The 20,726-nt window shown below is 41.2% G+C and overlaps 1 protein-coding gene across 2 annotated transcripts in view; it reads left to right on the top strand.

Annotated features, from left to right (window-relative positions):
• The window catches only part of Znf277 (zinc finger protein 277), a 128,991-nt gene extending 108,979 nt beyond the window's left edge, over nucleotides 1-20,012 (top strand). For both annotated transcript variants that reach the window (XM_059279477.1, XM_059279476.1), the window contains 7 exons: nucleotides 5,100-5,210; nucleotides 5,871-6,003; nucleotides 12,897-12,964; nucleotides 15,214-15,310; nucleotides 17,172-17,214; nucleotides 18,499-18,673; nucleotides 19,720-20,012. In XM_059279477.1, the coding sequence (XP_059135460.1) occupies nucleotides 5,100-5,210; nucleotides 5,871-6,003; nucleotides 12,897-12,964; nucleotides 15,214-15,310; nucleotides 17,172-17,214; nucleotides 18,499-18,673; nucleotides 19,720-19,906 (814 nt within the window). In that variant the 3' untranslated portion in view covers nucleotides 19,907-20,012. The remainder of the gene's footprint in view (nucleotides 1-5,099; nucleotides 5,211-5,870; nucleotides 6,004-12,896; nucleotides 12,965-15,213; nucleotides 15,311-17,171; nucleotides 17,215-18,498; nucleotides 18,674-19,719) is intronic.
• Nucleotides 20,013-20,726: the final 714 nt, after the last annotated feature.

Genomic DNA, 20,726 nt, shown 5'->3' with positions numbered 1-20,726 from the left:
CGTCCACGCCCATGCTGCCCCCCCTAGCAGCTGCGAGTCTGCTGGTGTGAAGGTTAGAGAGGATCCGCAGAGGAAAATGGAGAAGGCCAGTTAAGACACAGCAAAGCCCACAGCTCCTGCCGTAGTCCAGTCATCTTTCTTAAACAAGTACACTTGGAATTATTATGAATTCTAATTTGATGGAATTAAGTTGTTTTGTCCTCAGTGCTGTCAGGGACGATCTGGTGCGCAGAGCTCACGCCTTCTTTCCATGGGGGCCTCTCGCACAGCCGTACTCTTAACCTAATCCCATTTATCCAGACCACAGAACTGTAAAGAAAGATCTGACAATGTCTGCTGTGAACTAGGAAGGAAAATAAGACAGGAGAAAGAGACGGAAAACTTTGTTTCTAAAGTATACTGAGGAAAAATTGAGAAGAAAAAGTATTTGAAATAATATTTTAAGTAAAACTTAATTCTATCTAGAATATTTTAATTATATAGTCATAATTATTGCATGCCCTTAAGGGCCATTGAGAATATTGAAAAAATATAATAATCATGAAAACCAGAAGTTTCTCCATAGCATCTTGAAGTAAAGCTGTGTGATTAATGATAAAATTAACATTATAAAGAAGGTAGTTGAAATACTAGTTAAAATTGTTGTGCATGTAATTTCCTGGAAATGAAAGTTAATTGATGAGAAACTAAGGTAACACTTTTAGTGAATCATCTTGGCTGGTCTTAAAGAACCTCAAAATCTGGGAGATAAAGCAGATGGTGCCATCTTCAGCCAGACGGCAGAGACTACCCTGCCCTTGCCCGCTCCCTGCTGTGGCTAGAAAAATGAGTGCAGTGCATCCCGGCCTGCCCTGGCCTTCCTGTCTTAGGCTCATAGGTTGAATCACCCAATTTTGAATAAGCTAGTAAACCACTTAGGTCCCAATAAGATATATAAAAGAATATGACTATGAGTCTGGGTTCATACAATTTAGGAAGAGTCTGAAAGTTCCACAAATATACCTATTGCAATCTTGGGTTCCAAGAGAATTAATGGTGAATTTAGTCCCAACCAGAAGACCCGGGAACCCCAAGGACCAGCAATAGTGACATCTCAGGGTCTTAAGGACAGGAGAAGATAAACAGATGTCCATCTCATTCTCAAAGTTCTTAATAGGTTATTCTGCTTGCTCTGGTGTAGTTGGAAGATTTCCTGTGTCCCGCCTGGCCCGTGGTTCGGGACAAATCTCTCACCCACAGTCCTGCAGCCTTTTATAAAATAATCACACAAAGGCTTAATATTATTTATAACTGCTTGGCCATTAGCTCAGGCTTATTACTGACTAGCTCTTACACTTAAATTAACCCATAATTCTTATATATGTTTAGCCATGTGACTTGGTACCTTTTTTCAGTTCTGCCTTGTCATCTTGCTTCCTCTGTGTCTGGCTGGTGACTCCTGACTCTGCTCTTCCTCTTCCCAGCATTCCTTCAGTGTGCTTGCCCCACCTATACTTCCTGCCTGGCTACTGGCCAATCAGTATTTTATTAAACCAGTGTACAAAAGCATTATCCAGCACTTTGGTCAGGGTTCTTGTCGTTATTTGGTATTCGTCTATATGGACCAGTCCCTTCCAGAAACATTCTCACAAATACACCCACAAATAATGCTTTACTAGCTGCATGGCCTTTCCTTAACCAGGCAAGCTGACACATAAATTAGCCATCATAGTAATGGAGAGCCAAGCCCCTTCTTGATAGCTCTACCTATACCTAGTGCCCTTCAGTGCCTGAATGTCAAGTGTGGAATCCCCAGGAAGTCCTGGTCAAGTTGGGCCACGTCTAGGCAACCCAATAAAAACCAAAAGGACATCATCCTGATCACCAGCCTAGAGCCTGGGACTACATGGAGACTGTTAGCTCCATAATAACCTCTCTTCAGAATGTCTGCAGCTACTCAAACCCTCCCAAGTCTCAAGTGGGCATGAAAACCTTGGGAAAATAGCAGGTGGCAAGGCAGGAAACTCTTTGAACTTTCTGAGCCTTCATAGTAGAACTCACACTGTGTGCTCACCTCCATGCCCTCACTCTCAATATCTAGATGTCTGTCTGGCAGGCCCCAGAAAGGTACAGGACGACTAGGCCTCAAGAGCATTCAAGGTGAACAGCAAAGGCTGGACCCCTGGGAAGCATCCCAGTACACTTGCAGCTCTTCAGCCAACTGCTAGATCTGTGTCCATTTCAAAGCTTGTATGTTAGTCTAAACACCCTGGGCAGATCTGACTCAGGCCTACTACTCCTAGAAAAGACCTTAGAGTCAGATGGCATGGGCTTTCGTCCAGTGGAACCTATAAACTGGTCCTAAGAACAGTGCTATCCCAACTCCTCTGAGTCAGCTCTCAGACTCCAGATGCCACTGTTCACAGTGATTTGGGATACCTCTTATCTCACACACTCCTTGAACCAGCCATTGGTTTAGGTCTCATCTCCTGATTTTTAGACCTTAGACTCCAGGACTTTAATCTGCAGAGGATGAGGGAGGACTCTGCTCCCATGAGTACACTCGGTACAAATCATAACAATCAGGGGTCTTGGATCCATAACTTGGAGTAGTGGAAAAGCTGCCAACTCGTCTACCCTCGAGCCAGCTGCTATTCCTCACTCCATCTAGGAATAGTTGGCATCTCACCCTAGAAGTCCTAGGCATGTATAACTGTGTTTGGGCCCTTCTCCTTGGACCCTAAGGTCTCTGCCCTGCCCTAGTGAGGATTTGGAGTACAGACAGTTTCCTGACTCAGTGCATCATTCCACTGCCATCTATCTACCCACCCCATTTCCTATAAGAAGTTCTAGCTGGAGTCTTCTACAGCATGGGCTCTGCCCTGTAACCCATGGGTAGGATGTCCTGGGAGAACTCTGAGGGTCTGACCAGCACTGTAAAGTACCCAACTAATATTTTTAGTTGAAGTTATAGGTTATGTCATTAAACAGTTAGACAAGACAGCTTATTAACCACAGATTAATAAATGTGTCCCCCCATATCATGAACAGAAAAAGTTAACACATTCATAGAGAGAAGTTTGCTTTATTTAAAAAAAAAAACCTAGAAAACACTTTGGAGGAATAAAGTAAGGTATATAAAATAAACTATGCACACTCTGATAGTGATATACATACTGATACATTCCCCAAAATTCTGACCTTCATTTATGATAAAGTCCTGTATTATATAATATGCTTCTTGTTATTTAAGTTGTAGGAATTAAGATTGTCATGTGATACATATATGCCATAGAATACTATTAACTCCTTAAAAAGTTGAATCACATCAGCAGGGATAGAAGTGAAATGAGCCATCATGGCATGATTGATAGCAAGTGAAATGAGCCTTGCACAGGATGACGAGTATTTCATGATCTCACTCATATGTGGAATCTGAAAAAAAGTTGAGAATAGAGTGTTGACTACCAGTGCCTGGGAAGGGTAGTGGGAAAGGCAAAGTTGATCAGTGTGTGTGCATCATATTTAAACAGCAGTAAGAGGTCCAGTGTGCAGCTGCCACACAGCAGGGTGACTATACCTAGTGCTAATGTACTAGGTATAGTATATAATGTATATAGTATATAATGTATCCCACAAAACCAAGAGAGTGAAGTTTGAATGATCCATGGTAGAGCAGATATGACTTAAGCACTATACAATATCTATTTATCAAAATACCATATGGTAATCAGTGAATATGTACATCATATTTTTGCACATAAGTTAAAAATAAATTTAAATTTAGAAATCAAGTTTCTTTCTGTGTAGAAGCTAGTCTAGAAGCTGATAATTGTGCTTCCAGGTTATCATGACCCTTGCAGGTAACATCTGTTAACAGTGGGTTCATAATCTCTGTCTGATGCTGTACTAGGTAAACGTCCATGATCTCATGTCACAGAAAAAGCCATCTTACTATGAACCAGTTGCCTCTTTTCTTCTCCATCGTATTAATCAAGAATAATTAATTTTTCCACAGGAACAGAATGCATGAGACGATTACTAGTGGAACTGCCTCATGCATTTATAGAGGCTGAGCAGTCCCACAGTTGTAGCCTGCTTTCTTGTCAGCCTGTCTTTGGATCACCAGCCCCCAAATATCAACATGGAGACCTCTTATTAATTATGAAAGCTTGGCCATTAGCTTAGGCTTGTCCCACCAGCTCTTGTAGCTTAAATTAACCTACTTCTTTAAATCTTCATTCTGCCACATGGCTCACTTATCTCTACTCTACACCATATGTCTGACCTCTTCAGTGTCTCCCTCACATCTCTCTGATATAGTCCCTGCCTCTCTTCTTCCCAGAGTTCTCTCTATCCTTGGAAATCCTGCCTATTTTCTCCTGCCTACCTATTGGCCATTCGGCTCTTTTAAACCAATCACAGTGACATGTCTTCACACTGTGTAAACAAATATTTCACAACACACAATGTACCATCTAAAAGTTAGAGACAGAAGTACTTCATGCAGATCCACAGGGCTCAAAATCAGAATTCAAAGTGTAACTCATTTCAAGGCCTAAGGCCTGAGAGTTCTGGGACCACTGATGTAAGGTGGAGTCCCAAGGCCAGAGAGCCTAGAGTTCCAGTATCTGAGAGATAGAAATTAATAGTGTCTTAACCCCAGGAGAGAGAGACCAAGAGAATAACATCTGCCCACTAAGAGTAGGATTCTTGCTTCTACATTCAGATGTACACCAGTCTTCTGTGAAAACAGCCTCACCACCACACACACCAAATGCTTTCCTAGTTCTCTAGTATTCCTTATCCCAGTAAAGCTAATGTCTAAAATTAACCATCATTCTCATAGTGAGTTGGAGAAGCAGAGGCAGCATCATTATTTACTAGATCAAATAATAGGACCTGATATTCCTACCGAGTCTAATCCTTGCAATGTCGGAAAACAGACATGTGTGTTCACATATTGTGTAGCATATCCATTTTAACGAGGCTCAGTGTTTATGGCAATATTTAGTACTTGCTTATGCTTTGATCAATTGTTATTATATAAATGCTATTTCTAGCCTGATTTGCTCCGACATTTTTTATAAATAATAGAGATTGTTCATATTCCTTCACAGATCTGTTCTGTTGAACCACATGGCCAGGGAGCATGCTTTCAATATTGGTTTGCCAGACAACATTGTAAACTGCACTGAATTCCTATGCACACTACAGAAGAAACTGGACAAGTAGGTGCTCTTTCATGAAACACAGCCTAAACCTAACTTAATCTTAGACATTTCTAAATTTTTAAAAATTATTTTAATAAATTAATTTATAATTAAAGAAATGAAAGTTACTTGTTTTTTACATTGTGGAAATTTACTTTTTTTTTGTATTATGTGCATTTTGTCTAGATTATATTGCCTTCTAGTGAGTTTTTAACTTTTTACATTAAAATACATGATTTATGCCAAGCACCATGTAAGTTATATCATGAAAAATATACTCACAATCTATATTAGTTACTTTTCTCATTGTTGTGACCAGATACCTGGCAAGTCACAAGTGATCTGGCACGTAGTTCCCAGGGATGACAGCCATCGTGGCAGGGAAGGTATGGCTCCAGTGACAGGAGGCCACTGTCACATTGTTTGCAGTGGTCACAGTCTGGAAACAGAGCAATCTCTGCCACAGTCTCAACTCAACTGCCAAGTTTAGACTACTGCAAAGGAAGTCATACCATGCTTTCTACAAAGCCAACTGGAGGGAGGGAGAGGGGATTCATGGAAGGACCGTATTACCCTCGTTTGTTTTGTGGACTCAAACAAGTAAATGTTAGATTAAAAAGAGGGTTCTTTCGGCAACTGTCTGAGATATGTTTAGCAATGCCTGTGTGTTTCTTTTAGTTTACAGTGTTTGTACTGTGAGAAGACCTTCAGAGACAAAAACACACTTAAAGATCACATGAGGAAAAAACAACATCGTAGGATCAACCCGAAGAACAGAGACTATGACCGATTTTATGTCATCAATTACTTGGTAAGTCATTTTAAACATAGTTTAAAATGTTGTTACAATACTGTAAACAAATCTACCTACAGGCCAACTAATGTGTGAATAATGAATGAATCAATACAGAGGTTAAACGATAATGAGAGGCATTATCAAGAAGGCGTTAGCAGTGGTTTACAAAGCAAATTTGGTGGGTTGTGTTTGGTTCGGCAGATGGGTCTACAGTAGAGATGACTTCTCTCTGGAATGCAGTGTGATAGCAACGAGAAGCATTTCCCATTTGTACTATCTGGTAGCTTGAGACCAGAGATTTGTGTATTCTGTTTTTTAAAAGCATGTATTGAGTATTTGATGTGCTAGGTGCCACACAAGACAATTCTTTAAAAGTAGTTTCTTTACTCTTCTCCTATCTCTCCACTTATCCTCAAAATAAAATGTGTATCTCTGTCAGTGTCTGTGTCAGCTTCTTTTCAGCGAAGTTTCAGGGAAACTGTTCCATTTTAGTATGCAAGAAATTTTTGTATTTGTTCAGTGGCCCATGCCAAGGGTGTTAAATGCCTTAAAGCCCAAAGTCTCTGTCCTGTTTGCTGCCCGCTGTAGATTAGTTCTCTGGGGAGCTCTTCAGTTAGAGATAAAGTCACGGGGGTTATTAAAAAATAATAATAAAAAAATCTCGGAGGAGATTTGGGACTAACATAAGGACTAGAGAATGCTACCAGGCTTGCCCTCAAGCCTCCAACTTTTTAATTGTATGTTATGAAGTATACTACCCATACACAGGAAAGGATTAAGTAGCTCTACAGAAAGATGGAAGATGAGAGTTTTGATGGCGATATTTTCTGAAGCAGGGTTATTTTGGGTTGTTGTTGTTGTTTGTTTGTTTGTTTGTTTTCCCTCTCAATGTAAGTACACTAAAATCCGAACCTGTTGATTTGGGAAGGCTGATTGAATATTACCTGCCACTCCATGTGTTGGATAGAAAGCGGTATACATGATTTGTGTTTGAGAACTCCGCTCTAATGTGTACTTTCCATGTGTTTTAACTTAGTCAGATAGTGTTAACCTGAAATTCTCCTCCAGAAGTAAGCTGAGCATGTACTTAAAGATTGACTCTGGGAACCTGCCAAGCTTTACTACAAATGTTTTACAACCAGCCAAAGGCAAAGGCACCCCCTGAGTCCTTCAATCTTCTCTTAAAATCATTCAGTCATGACTTCCTAGAGTGAAGCTGCTTCAGGGCCCAGTCCACTCCAACAGGGAGTGCGCTGCAGCACGGGCTGGAGTATGCAGCCGCTGCAGCAAGCCAAGAAAGCAGCTTAATAGTTCTTCCCTCGAGGGCCCTTTTAAGTGAAGATGCAAGAGCTGCAAATTAGCAGGACACTGTGTAGCAGGAGTCTTTACCTTGGAGGGAGACTTGAGAGGATCCACACACTCATATTCTATTGGCATTTTAGAAAAGTGTGATACTTCAATCCCTGAGCATCAAATAGTGTGACTGACTGACTGTCAAGCTGACATTGTTTATGAGTGCCAGCTGTCCCTAGGGGGGAACATGATGGATTGTACTAACCACAGATCTGCTGTAGCAACTCATGACTCAAGAGAATACAATGGTCTTAGTAAATATGAAATGAAAATGAAATCACACCTTGAGGGTGATATTGACATAAATCCCATTTTTAAAATAACAGCACTGACAGAGATCTTTCAGTAGGCCAGCCAATATCACAGGTGGTTATACACTAGTCATTTAAGCACATCCCCAGGACACAGGCATTATATGAAGGGCACCCTCTAGATAAGGACACTGGGGCAGAGTGAGGCTAAGTCACTTCCACAGGTTCACACCACCAGGGTGAACCGTTTTCTTTCTTCTGGTGGTTGAGATAATGTTGGTACCTTCATTGTATTCTTCAGAAGTGTTGATATCGTGATGGCTTGTGCACCCTTGCCTGTTCTCTTGAAACAAACTCAAAAGTAAAGCTGGCTTTAACCTCTGCTTTGTGATTCTCACCTACAACCGTTGCTCTTTTTAACCCAAGTATTGAAGTAAATGGTTAATAAATATGAAAATGATTAGGGAAAATTAAAATGTATTCTGATGCATTATAATTTTAAAAACAATGCAAATACCTTTGAAAAGGACAGAAGAAAGCAATAAAGTCCCTGAGATGTGTGACTGCCCTGAACTAGAGAAGTGCTCACCAGACACCTCAGCCCTAACAACATCCTAGGGATGTTTAAAGAGTCTTGTTATAAGTAAAAGGCATAATAATATTTAGGATATGCATATAAGAGAATGTTCCAAATAGTATTAGTATGTCATTAGAGAAAAATTAGATCCAGCAGTTTCTCAGAATCATTATAGTCTTATTTTAGACATGTTAATGAACACTATTTAATGTGAAGAACAAGTTGTTAGCATGAAGAATAAATTCTCTAAAATTTTGCCTAAGTGATGAGTAATGATAAAACCTTATTTTTAAAAAACTAAAGCAAAATAATGAGAGACTTTCATGGAGTGTTCCACAGGGGACATGGGCAAATGACAGCTGTATTTGTAGTCTGCTGTGTGTCCCTTCTGTCCATTTCATACACTCCATGGACTTTCAAGTGCCTTCCCAACACCAGAAGACTGGGACAGAAGGAAGCATTTTGTAGGCAGGGTGGCTGATTAGATCTCTACTCTCAGAGTTCAGAGGCTGGAATAGGAGGCTGGTGTGAGCACATCCAATGAGCATCTTGTCCGAAATCAGCATTTGACCTCTTCTGTGGGGTATATGAGTAGTAATCTGACCATCGACCATGCAGCTTCTTGCTCGTTTCAAACACTTTTAGCATCTCCAGAGCATCCCAGATATCTGGCAAGATGCTCTCCAGTATCCTCAAGGTAGAAGAACAAGGACAAAGAAGCTGTTCTCAGCCCCCTCTGAACTGAGCAAATTTGACAAGTGTGTTTCTTCTTGGGTGAGATCATTTCTATGCCTAATAACTTACATTAGTTTTTTAATGTAACAGACTTGCAAACACATGGACTCTGCTTTGCACCGTCTGGATCATTTACCTCAAATCTTGCTTTGTTTCTTCATCAAATAGAGTTTAATGAATAGCAGTAATTGTTAAGAGACAAGATCTCCCTTAGCTTCACAAGTCAGGTACTCCAGCCTCAGGGACAACAAACGGATTGACATCAGTGGACACCAGCCTCATGTTCCTAAGGCACTCAGGCATCAAGCCCAGAGTTTTCTAAAGGAAACTGTTTCTGTTATGGTTTTATCATGTAGTCTGTTTTATTTTATTTAATCTTAAAGTATATGAAGCTGCCTCAAACAGATGTAGGCTCCTAGCCTGAAGAGTTTTGTTATAGTGCTCTAAATCCTTCACATTTAAAAGATGTCTCTCTTCCTCTGTCTCGTGGGGGGAGGGGGGGAGAGAAAGACAGAAACAGAAAGACAAAGAGGGACAGAGAGATTGGGGATCAAACTAGATGGAGGGGACCTGTTTGAAGGAGATCTTTTCCCTTTTTCCTCCTCCCTCTCATTGCTCACAGGCCATCTGATGCAGAGGTTTGAGGGGGTGTTTTGAACATCTTTACAGACATGCCTTCCAAACTTTGTTTCTCTTGTGTTCTTAGCTTTCCTGACATGATTCATTAGCACGGTGTCTTAATTGGAAAATCGTGTGCCTTGTTTTTTTCCATGTTTTCCCCCGTTAGCTCCTGTCCCTAAGCAGAGTACTTTAGGAAATAGTAGACCACTGTCAAGGGCAAATTGCTTGTTTCCTAATAGACTAACAAAAATAGACTTTCCTCTTTTTTCAGGTTTGGTACATTTTAAAAGTTGTATTATGAAGATAATTTGCTACAGGTTATAGTAAACACTCAGAAAGTTGCAAAATTATGCTTGAGTTACCAAGTCTGACAATGGAAAAAAATTTGTTTTTCCTTTGACTCTAAACATTTGTTGATAAGCATCATTTCCTCATTTCACTTGGTAACATCACAGATGGCCTCTTCTTGAATGCCTTGTAGCAATAAAATTATGACCATAAATCCTAGTCCAGAGAGACCAAGTACAGCATGAAAATGTTAATGTATTACCAAAAATTCTTGCAGAGATCCTGTTAACAGTGTTGAAACCATTCTTGATGCCGTATAATGAGGTTCCAACAGTTTATGATGACTCTACAAAGTACATTATAGCGTTCAAATTAACTGTCTCTAATGACGGTATGGTAGATCTCAGCATGTCTGAGTTTATGCATCGTTTGGCTGATAAATAATGACAGCTTCAAAGCCTCTCATTAAGTTGGTGAATGATAGATTTTCTTGCTCCCTCTAAAGTATAATGGTGCACATAGTTCTTTGTTTTAGCTAAATGAATACCTTTATTTTGGGAGGAAAGCATGTCCATAACTGAGAAAATCTTGGGTACAGGATTCCAGAAGAAAGCCATTGAATGAGAAGGGTGCCTGTGCCCAAAGCTGGCCCGGCTGGGCTTGACCAGATCTGTGTCCGCTCCTTGAAAAGATGTCTAGTAACAGGCCTTCGTCAGCTTTCGTATACAGATTTGATTGAGAAAAGACAGGTCATAAAGAGGGAAAAACAGTTCAAAGGAGAAGATAGAAATGGCTGGGCTATCCTAATCATCCTTCTGTGGGGTTTTGCTGACACTCTCACACAGAGGCCCCAGAAAATGGAACTTATGTACTAACTGTAAAGGATGAAAGGATTTAACAGATATTGAGTACCTATTCATACCACACATGTGCATTTTAGACACTGTTTAATTACCTCACAAAATCCTTTTAAAGTAATATCTAAATCGACGACCTCAAATTTTCATTTATTTTCAGTTACAATAAAAAAAATTGTAGTATCCACTGTGGACAGAGTCAGAAAATGTAACCAGGAACAAAGGTCATGTCTCCTTAAACATTCAAAGGAGGGATGAAGAGCAAATAAAAAGACATGCCCATACACACAACAGTGCTTGGATACTTCCACGACATGGAGGAATAGAAAGGAGCTTGGAGCTTGGAACGGGAGTGTTACTATTTTTTGCTTTTCATTGTTTGAGTTTCATACATTTCTATAGTGAATTTTAGTCATTTTCACACACACTCCCTCTTCTCTCACCTCTGCTCTCTCCCCGCTGTGCCCGTCCTTCTTGTCAAATCTCCCTACCCCATACTTTCATGTCTTCTTTTTCTGCATGGCCAATGAGTTTAGAGTTTCTTGCCTGAGCATGGATGGGAGGTTATTTACTGGAGCAAGGGCAACTTACCATTGGCTACACCAATAAAGAAAATCACAGCTCCTCCTCCAACAACAGTTAATTGCCAGTAGACACTCAGGAGGGGTGGGGCCTCATGGGCCCCTCCAGCATCCATGGTGAAATGTTGAGGGGCTCAGTAGTGTGCTAAGTCTTGTGCAGATAACCACAGGTACAGTGGGTTCACAAATGCAATGGCCAGGCCAGGCCCAGAGACATCTTTCTTATTGGAAGAGTTTTATTTTAGACAAGTCAGAGGGAGACTTGAGTGGTTGTATTCAGCTGAGATATAGAAGATCAGCATTTCAGGCAGAACATTCTGGAGAGAGAGCAGCTGGTGGAAGCAAGTGTGCTGTGTTGAGGGTCCAGCAGGAATACCAGCCTGGCTGGAACATCCTAAGGAAGAAATGGGGCAGCGGGAAGTAAGAATGCAGAAGGAGCCAGGGGAGGCCATGGGTTACATAGACCATGGTAGGAGCTCTGAATTGTGTTCTAACTGATGGGGAGCCATGAGAGGGTTTCTATATACAAAGAACTGTCCTTTAGGGAGATCACTGTGGCTGCTGTCTGAGGATGAGACTACAGGAGAACAAGAATGGAAGCCATCCATGCAAGCATATCTAGCCTCAGCCAAGGGCAGCTATGAAAGCAGCCCTATACAAAAACATGAGAGAGAGAGTGTGTGTGTGTGTGTGTGTGTGTGTGTGTGTGTGTGTGTGTGTGTGAGAGAGAGAGAGAGAGAGGGGGGAGAGAGAGAGAGAGAGAGAGGGAGAGAGGGAGGGAGGGAGGGAAGGAGGGAGGGAGGCAGTTTGATTTGGGGGATTTTTTTATATGTGTATAATGTGCACGAGGGCTCTTGTGCACATACATGCAGGGGCCTGAATTGATGCTGAATATCTTCCTCCGTCACTCTCCACTTTATTTAAACTCTTTCTCCCTAACCCCAGCATTCACCAGTTATAGTTAGTCTTGGTAGTCAGCTGGCCCCAGGGATCCGCTGTCTGGGCTTCCCAGGCATCGGGATTACAGGTGACCATCATACCTTACTGGCGTTATGTAGGTTCTGGGGTCCAAAGTCTGATTGTCACTTTTGTGCAGCAAGCATGTTGTCCACTGAGCCATTTCCTCAGCATCAGTCAAGTGCTGATCAGCCAAGGGGGGGTTAATGTCTTTGTGGGGATTGCACCTTGATTGTGTAGTTCCCAGGAGTGAGCTCTGTAGATGATAACATCATTTTGCAATGTCAGAGGCTTGGACACACTGCTAGGAGGGATTTCAGTGTACTTGGTGGTTTTCTTTAAAAAATAAAAGAAATGCAGATCCTCAAGTGATTCTAATATATATCCAGGCTTGAAAACCTGTGAATTTAAAATGAAGAGGTGGGGGAGGGGGGCAGGAAAACATGATTAAAAGGCTATTGCTATTTCTCCAAAAGCAAGGAAATATTTTTACCGTTTTAAGTTTTTAGCGTTTTAGGATTTATCCATCCCCATCATGGCAGTGAACTTTTAACTATACCTTCCTTGTGCTGTCAAAACCGTTTGAGTGAGTTTGCTCTCGTGGTGCTGGTACCTAAGTTACGTGCCTTGTTTCTCACGTTTTTCACTCTTCTCCTCACTCTTGCTCAACTCTGCTGCTCCTGCAAAGGAACTCGGGAAGTCATGGGAAGAGGTGCAGTTGGAAGATGACCGAGAGTTGCTGGACCTTCCGGAAGAGTAAGGCCTGTTGAAGAATTAGCAGACAGTTCTTTAATTTGGTCTATAATTACCATTCCAAAGAGAGAATAGAAAGAAGACCTCTTTGAGCCATGCATCCTTTCCTGAAGTAGCAAGATGTTTAAATTAAAATAATTTTCACATAAAAATCACTAAAGATACTTTTGAGAGAGTTTTGTTTGGGTTTGGGTTTGTTTTTTACTTTCTACTTTTTCATACAGAGAGCAGAACATATAAACACAGTAATTATGTTAAGAACACAGATATATATTGTCAGCATCTTAGACAGAAACCTGCTAAAGATATGATAACAATGAAGCCAGAAATCCGATTAAGGCTTTCTGATTTCTTCATATTCTTTTCTACTATACATTAAAATATCATCAAAGGGAATTTGGATAAGGAAAATAAATTCACGCTTTGAGTGATTATATGTACTAATACAGTGTTGGACAGTTTATTGTTTGATCCGTATATCCATCCCTTTGAAGTGCTACTGTGTGAGTCTGGTAGTGACGCTGTGGTGCAGACAGGTTAGACAGCCTGTCTCAGGTCACAGTTGGAAAGTGGTGGCACTGAATGAGACTTCACAGTCCATGCATTCTGTGACCGAGATTTCCAGTTGTCTCTCTGCACCCATTTGCTGCTTCTTCCTTAGCAATATAAAACCTGATAACCACCAGGATGCTGTATGTCATGTAAGTAAACGGCTTCCACAGCCCTTCCTGCAGCAGATGAGCCACATAACTGCACTTTGGCTGCAAAGACGAGTATGTGAAAGTACATTGCAAGGGCCAGAACAACGTTTCGGTGCTGTAATATGCATAGCCTCCTCCTTAAGTCGCTTGCCTGTCATTACAGCTGTGAGTACCTGTTAAGAGGCAGCTAAGAAGAGCAGGGCTGGTCTCAGCTAAGGGTTTCATTGCAGGGCAGTCATGGAAGCTGGGGCTCCATCACTGCTGATGGGGCTTACAACATCTTCAGAGGCCTGGGGCCAGAACCCACCTCCACGCCCTGCTTCCATGACCCTAAATCGGCCAACTAGGTCCCACGTCTAAATAGTCCTACAACTCCCAAAACAGCCCCACCGCTGGGCTTGTGAACTGCCCACCGTGGATGCTGGGAACCGGTCTCAAGTCTCTGCAAAAGTAGTGCTTGCTCTAACCACAGAGCGATCTCTTCAGCACAATATTTACTGGTTTTCAGTCAAAAATTAAGTTGATCTTCAAAGTTATAGCAGTGCTAGATTCTTACTGTTCCATAAAAGTCCCCCTTGTTCCAATTTAAATGTGTATCCTTATCATCACAATTCTTCCCTGCTGGCCGTTTTTCTGGTTGGAGAATGACAAGAAGTTGGGAATGTTTCAAGAAATAACTGCATAGGATTAGAGAAAGTAGTAAAAGGGCCTGTCAGCTTTTTTAGAGGTTGACTTATTTATGTGTGTGCATGCACTTGTGTTTGTGGTGTGTGCACCTGTGCATGTGCTCGGAGGCCAGATAGGGCACTGGGTCGCCTCCTCCATTACTCAGGGAGATCTCTCCCTGAACCGGGCCTCGTGTTTTCTAGGCTAGATGAAAGCCAGCAAGCTCAGGTGATCCTCCTATCTATCCTTCCCTCAAAGTTGGAGTTCCAGGTGTATGTGAGAACTCTGTTTGTTACATGGGTCCTGGGATCTCAACTTAGTCCACATGCTTGTGAATCAAGCACTCAACCTCTGAGCCACCTCTCCGGCCCCATATGCCCTTTGAGTCACCATTCTACTGCGAGATAGAACGTTGGCCCATTTAAAATAATCACTGATTCCCTCCTGAAACACATGTGTAGCCTCTGTAAAAATACACCATCCATCATGTTGAAGCCTAACGCCAGCATCTCGGCTAACATCATGTGCATTTAGCGCTTTTGGCTAATGAGAGAGCATCCCATCTCTAGGTAGGCGTCCTTTTTAATTAAAGTGCTTTGTCTCTGGAAAATACCACACTCTTCCATTCTCAAATCACTGCTCAGAAGAGTGGCAAATGGAGAAAACAGGGCAGCACCTGCTGCCTCTTCCTAGTCATCTCATGATGCTGTGTAGAATGTCAGATGCTATATCTGAAAGTCATGATGGTAATGACAGTCATTGCCAAAATGTCAGACTCAAAGACTGGTGGCATATGCTAGGAACGAGACACTAATACAACTCATTGTGTGGTGCACCTCCAGTGAAAAAAATCACCATGTTTTCCGTCTTCTGTTTTTAACCTAGTGACTGGTCTGATTGGCAAGAATACCCTGTGTGTGCTGTCTGTCTATTTTGTGAAAAACAAGAAGAAACAATAGATGAATTGTATGTGCACATGAAGGTGAGATGCTTTTGTCTCCTTGATCTTGTTTCATTCTGACAGGGTGAAGGTGATGATCATTGGACCTTCATTACTCATGGTTTATGTTGATTGTCAAGTCGACTGGACCTAGAATCCCTTAGAAGGAGCCTTTGGGCATGTTTGAGAGCTTTCCTTGATCAGGTTCATTTGGGTAGGACGTCCTACCCTAAATGTGGACAGCACCACTCCATGGACTGGGTCCCAGACTCAGGAGAAAAAGAACTGAGTACCAGTACTCGTCCCTCTCTGCTTTTCCTTTCTCCATGAAGGTGTTTCTGTGTTTGTTTTTGTCTAGGTATGTTAGTCTCAGCATGGAGACAGGCAGGAAACGAAAGCACACATCCTCCAATCATTATTCCATTCCTGAAGTGCACTGGACAACAGAAGAGACAGGCCAGGTCCCTCCAGGACAAGCATGGGGCAGTATATAGGATGAACAGGGGGATCTGAGTGGCCATGAGTATAGGTTGCCAGCCTCGAGTGTTCACCTGGTAATTCTAGCTCAGAAGTTGAGATCTGCAGCCACAATTGCAATACCCAAACACAGTGGCTTCTGGGGTCTGTTTTCTGGCTTTATGTCCTGTTGAGCAGGATAGAAAGAACAGAGGACTTTTTCACAAAGATCAAGGTGGAACTGGACATGATTTGGGTGTAGAGCCCCTTCAGGGACCAGGAATTAGAAAGAAGAAATGTAGGCGCATTCCTGGTCTGCTTCCCCTCTGGGTGTCATGTTTATATTAAGTGAAGCTTGACACTAGTAATTCTGAACCTCTGTGACCTCAGTGTACCCACAAGATACTCCCTGTTTGTTACTGTGACCCTTGGCTGAATGCTGGGGTAAAGAAAAGAGTGTATAATGGTGTATGACAGTATCACAACAACTTGGGAATAATAACAATAGGATATTTCTGAGGAGTTCTCACATTCTCTCCCTGTCTTCTCAGCTGCGTCTGTCTGTGGTTGATGCCTCTTCTTCACTCACCTTGGCTCCTCCTCATTCAGAAATACTGTTCTTAGTTGAGCAAAATAATGACCTGGACAAAACTAGAAAGATTATGGGCATATATCCTTACGAATCTGTGTGTCTGTAATAGGTTATGAGTTATAATACCACTAGGGTGGAGATCTGTAGATCTACAGCTATATTACCATGTGGGAGTGACCCTTTTGGTATCCCCACAGGGGTCGTTGATCCTGTTCAGTCACTCTTGGTGGTAGCATGTCATGAATTCCTGAGCATTCTGCATCCAGTGGTACTGCACAAAGTGCTGCCACAGTGAGCTCGATTTTTTTCTGTGAGCTTGTAAGTTTGAACATTGACACAGACAGCTGGAGAGAGGGGACAAGCATAATACAGTGAGTGAGTCTCTGTGCTGCATCAGTCCTACAAAAGCGTGCTTGGTGAGAAGATGGGTGAGAAGAGAAACCTTCACATTTAAAAAAAAAAAAAGCTTGAATGCATGAAACATCACTTGCCTGTGGTCCTCTAATACCTGGTTCTGGAAATATGGTTCAGTTGCCCTGCGTAATACAAGCACAACTTACTGCACTCTTTTATCAGACTAGACATTTCAGACATGGTAAACTAAAAACTGCACCAGTAAGCTATAACCAATTAAAATGTTTTAACTGATTGATGTGCCTTCTTTGGATCGCGCTTTAAAGAACTGCTGACCGTGGGGGAAGTAGATAGAATTAGAAGATTTCAAAAGCATAAGACGATGAACTCAGACTGCTTCTAACATACTCAAGTCCCTATGAATCAGCTGTCTGTTTATAACTTCAGCCTGAAAGATTAAATAATTCATATGCTTACAAATATCTTCCATCCCTTTTTTAGGACACACATGAGTTTGATCTCCTCAGAATAAAGTCAGAACTTGGTAAGTTGGGTTGGGAAGTTGTTTTCTGTGACACTGCACCTTTATGAACTGTCCTATAATGACACCCGTGTCCTGTCGCGGTGACTGGGGAGCTGCAGTTACAACGTCTATCTCTGTGCAGACACTCTCACGAGAACTCACTAAAGCAGTGATTCTCAGCTGTCTCAAATTCTTATCTTCAGAGATTTATTTTTAATTTCATGTCCTTTCTTCTGCTCTCCTACATATATGAGTGCTTTAATAAAATGCAAGAAGAGGCTAGCAGAAAGAACACAAGTTTATAGGGGCTTGGGGCTTCTTCTTATAATTTATTTATTTATTTTGTTTCTGAGACAGGCTTCATTCACTATGCAGCTCTGGCTGGCCTGGAACCTGCCATGTAAATCAGGCTGGCCTCAAACACACAGAGATCTGGCTGCCTCTGCCCTCTGAGTCCTAAGATCAAAGGTGTGCACCACCATACCCAGATAAGAACTCAGAATCTTAAAGTCAGACTACAGTAGTGTTCTGACTCGTGCACTTACAGTGTATATGACCCTAGGGCAGAATATAGTGAATTGTGTGTACAAAAATACATGCAGCAGTGATTGTCAGAATAACTACTATTAGTCGTTACAGATGTGAACTGTATGTTGCTCTCAGGGTGACTGCCATGGAAGGATTAGATGTTGAGACATAAATTACTAGTTTCCTGCTGGGTCTAAGATATTGAAAAGCTCACGTCCCTTCCAGCACAGTGGCTACTTTGCTGAGCTCCTGGGGGTGTGCCTTTGCTTTGCTGCTATTGTAGACATATATGTAACATATATGTTGCACTCACCATTGGTTTACTAGTCAAGACAACCACCCACCCGGTGTCAGATCATGGCTCCACCACTTCCTGGCTGCAAAATCTTGAACAGTTTCCTAATGAGTAACGTTGATGCAATGAGTCCACCATGTGATGATGGCTTGGATGTTTGAATGTATTAAGACATGGAAAGTGGTTAGCTTAGAGCACAGCATATAAGCCCTATATTGGGATCCATTATTGTATTATAATTGTTCCATCTTTTCAGGAGGATAAGTGTCTCCTGTAAGAAATTATGACAAAAATATTTAATGTTTTCTACATAAAAATGGTAAATATTGTCGAATGTATAGTAGAACTTAAGGCATCACATGATATCCCATCATGAATATTTAAGCTTTTATGTATCAGTTTAAAATCAATGTAGTTTTTTAAAAGGAACTAAATTAATGACAGTGAGGAAATAATGCTGACGGTTGTCTAATGATTTTCAGGATTAAATTTCTATCAACAAGTGAAGCTGGTCAATTTCATTCGAAGGCAAGTTCACCAGGGCAGATGCTACAGTTGCCATAGGAAGTTCAAATCCAAAACAGATTTAAGGACTCACATGGAAGAAGCTAAGCACACCTCACTGCTTCCTGACAGAAAGACGTGGGATCAACTGGAGTAAGTCTCTGAAGTGGACGTGGACCCCTGTGCCCCGTCCTCCTCACTGTGTCCCTTAACAAAATATTCCAAGCATCCTTCCCTATCTGATGCCCATCTGTCCATCTTTTTAATGGCTGCCAGATGTCCCTTTGAATAGTATGTCCTAACTTGTTAGGTTATTTCTTACCTTTTGCTATTATAAGTAGTGATAAAATAAATAGCTGTATGCCTGTATTTGTATACTTGTCTAATTATATCATTTTGATAAAAATTACTATGTCAATGACATGCACATCATGGAACTAACTCCTGGTGTACATTTTCCATATTGACACTTTAAAAACATTAAGCCTTTGTTCTCCGATATGAACCTATTGAAGTGAGTGTTGTCAAATTTCCCAAGTATCATTTGCCAGTCTAATCCTTCTGTGATGGTTTTCATATCATTCTTGTTAACATCAGTGGAGGGAGTGGGATACTAGCTGCCTAAACATTTCACCATCCTCAGAGAATATTAAACTAGGCCTCCACAGAACTCTAACAAGATCACTCTAGCTTTGCTTGTTTGGAAAACCTCCAATTTATGAGGACCAAAGTCAGCCTTCTATTGAACTGGTACACTGTTCTTGGTTCTTATACAGATTAGAGATGAAGGAGCTAGTAATCATTATGCTTTTGTTGAGTATTTTAAAATTTTACTTTTGGAAAAAAAAAATAGCCATTTTGAGCTTAGTTAGTGTTTGGGAAGGACCAGGACTTGGAGAATATGAATGGGGTGCTGTTTTTAGCTGTCACAAAGCTGCCCAGTACTGGAGCAGGTTGCCTGTACTGGTGGTGTTTCTTATCATGAGAGATTCTGAGCTGAGTGCCCTGCTAGCAAGACTGGATCCCACCAGGCTCATGTCAGACAGGAAGGGGCGGGGAGAGCGTCAGGGCTGTCTCCCAGCACAGCCTTTACAGCTGTGAAAGTGTCAGTAAGGGGACATGGCTGAGCTGGCGGTCTGTGGACTCTTCCTGGGAACTTTACTCATTTGGTTATTCGGTGTCTCTGTGGTTGCTTTCAGGTATTACTTTCCCACCTATGAGAATGACACCCTCCTGTGCACACTGTCTGACAGTGAAAGTGACCTAACAGCTCAAGAGCACCATGAAAACGTCCCTGTCATCAGTGAAGACACATCCAAACTGTGTGCTTTGAAACGAAGCAGTGTTTTGAACCAATTGCTGCTCCAGGAATGCTTAGAAAACTAAGAAAGAAGAGCTCAGATCTGGTTTTTCATTGATGAAATCATGCTTGCTCTTAAGGAAGCTTTTTTCAAGAAATAAAGGAAAATAAAATGTGGCATTTTTGTATTTAGACTGGGAAATTTTATTATGGTTATCTTAAATGATTTTATTTCATAAACTCATGGTTATCTACAGTAAGGAAAACATGAAACTCACAAATAAACCTTCAAATGTATAAACCTGATTTGAACCACAGGCCTCTGTCACCTAACAAGTCACACATTTCAGTGTGATTTCTGTACTAAATTGGTAACCTATGGATATATTGATTCAAAGACAACCCACAGAAGCAAAGAAAGATGATCAAAGATCTGGATAATGCACAAATTAGACTATTTAAGAATGATCCAAACTGATGGTATTACAGTGTTACTGTTTTCCTGGGTTACAACCCCATAGAAATGGACACAGTGTAATTAAGCTCACTCTTTCCCCAAAATATATATGTACTTATGTATGTATATCCCTACTATATATTATAATAGCAATAGTAACAAAGATAAGTACTATTGTCTAGGAATATAATTGCAGTAGCATTATAGCACCTAGTAAAGTTAAAAGGAACTTTTCATTTTTAATTTTCCCAAGTGGTTTCAAAAATGTCTTCTCATAATAGTACCAGCTGTGAGGCAAATAATATGACCTCTACTAAGATGCACTCAAGAAAACAAAAATCACTTTTGTGGATTTCTACCAGAAATGAATAGCCTAGATAACCTAGATAAAATAAAGAAACACCAGTCAAACCTAAGTTAAGTGATGGTCTGCAAAATAATTGGTCTTT

This window comes from Peromyscus eremicus, chromosome 14, assembly GCF_949786415.1.
Source record: "Peromyscus eremicus chromosome 14, PerEre_H2_v1, whole genome shotgun sequence".
In the NCBI taxonomy this organism is placed as follows: Eukaryota; Metazoa; Chordata; class Mammalia; order Rodentia; family Cricetidae; genus Peromyscus; species Peromyscus eremicus.
Note: the sequence above shows the minus strand (reverse complement) of the source record. Positions and strands in the feature narration are given on the sequence as shown.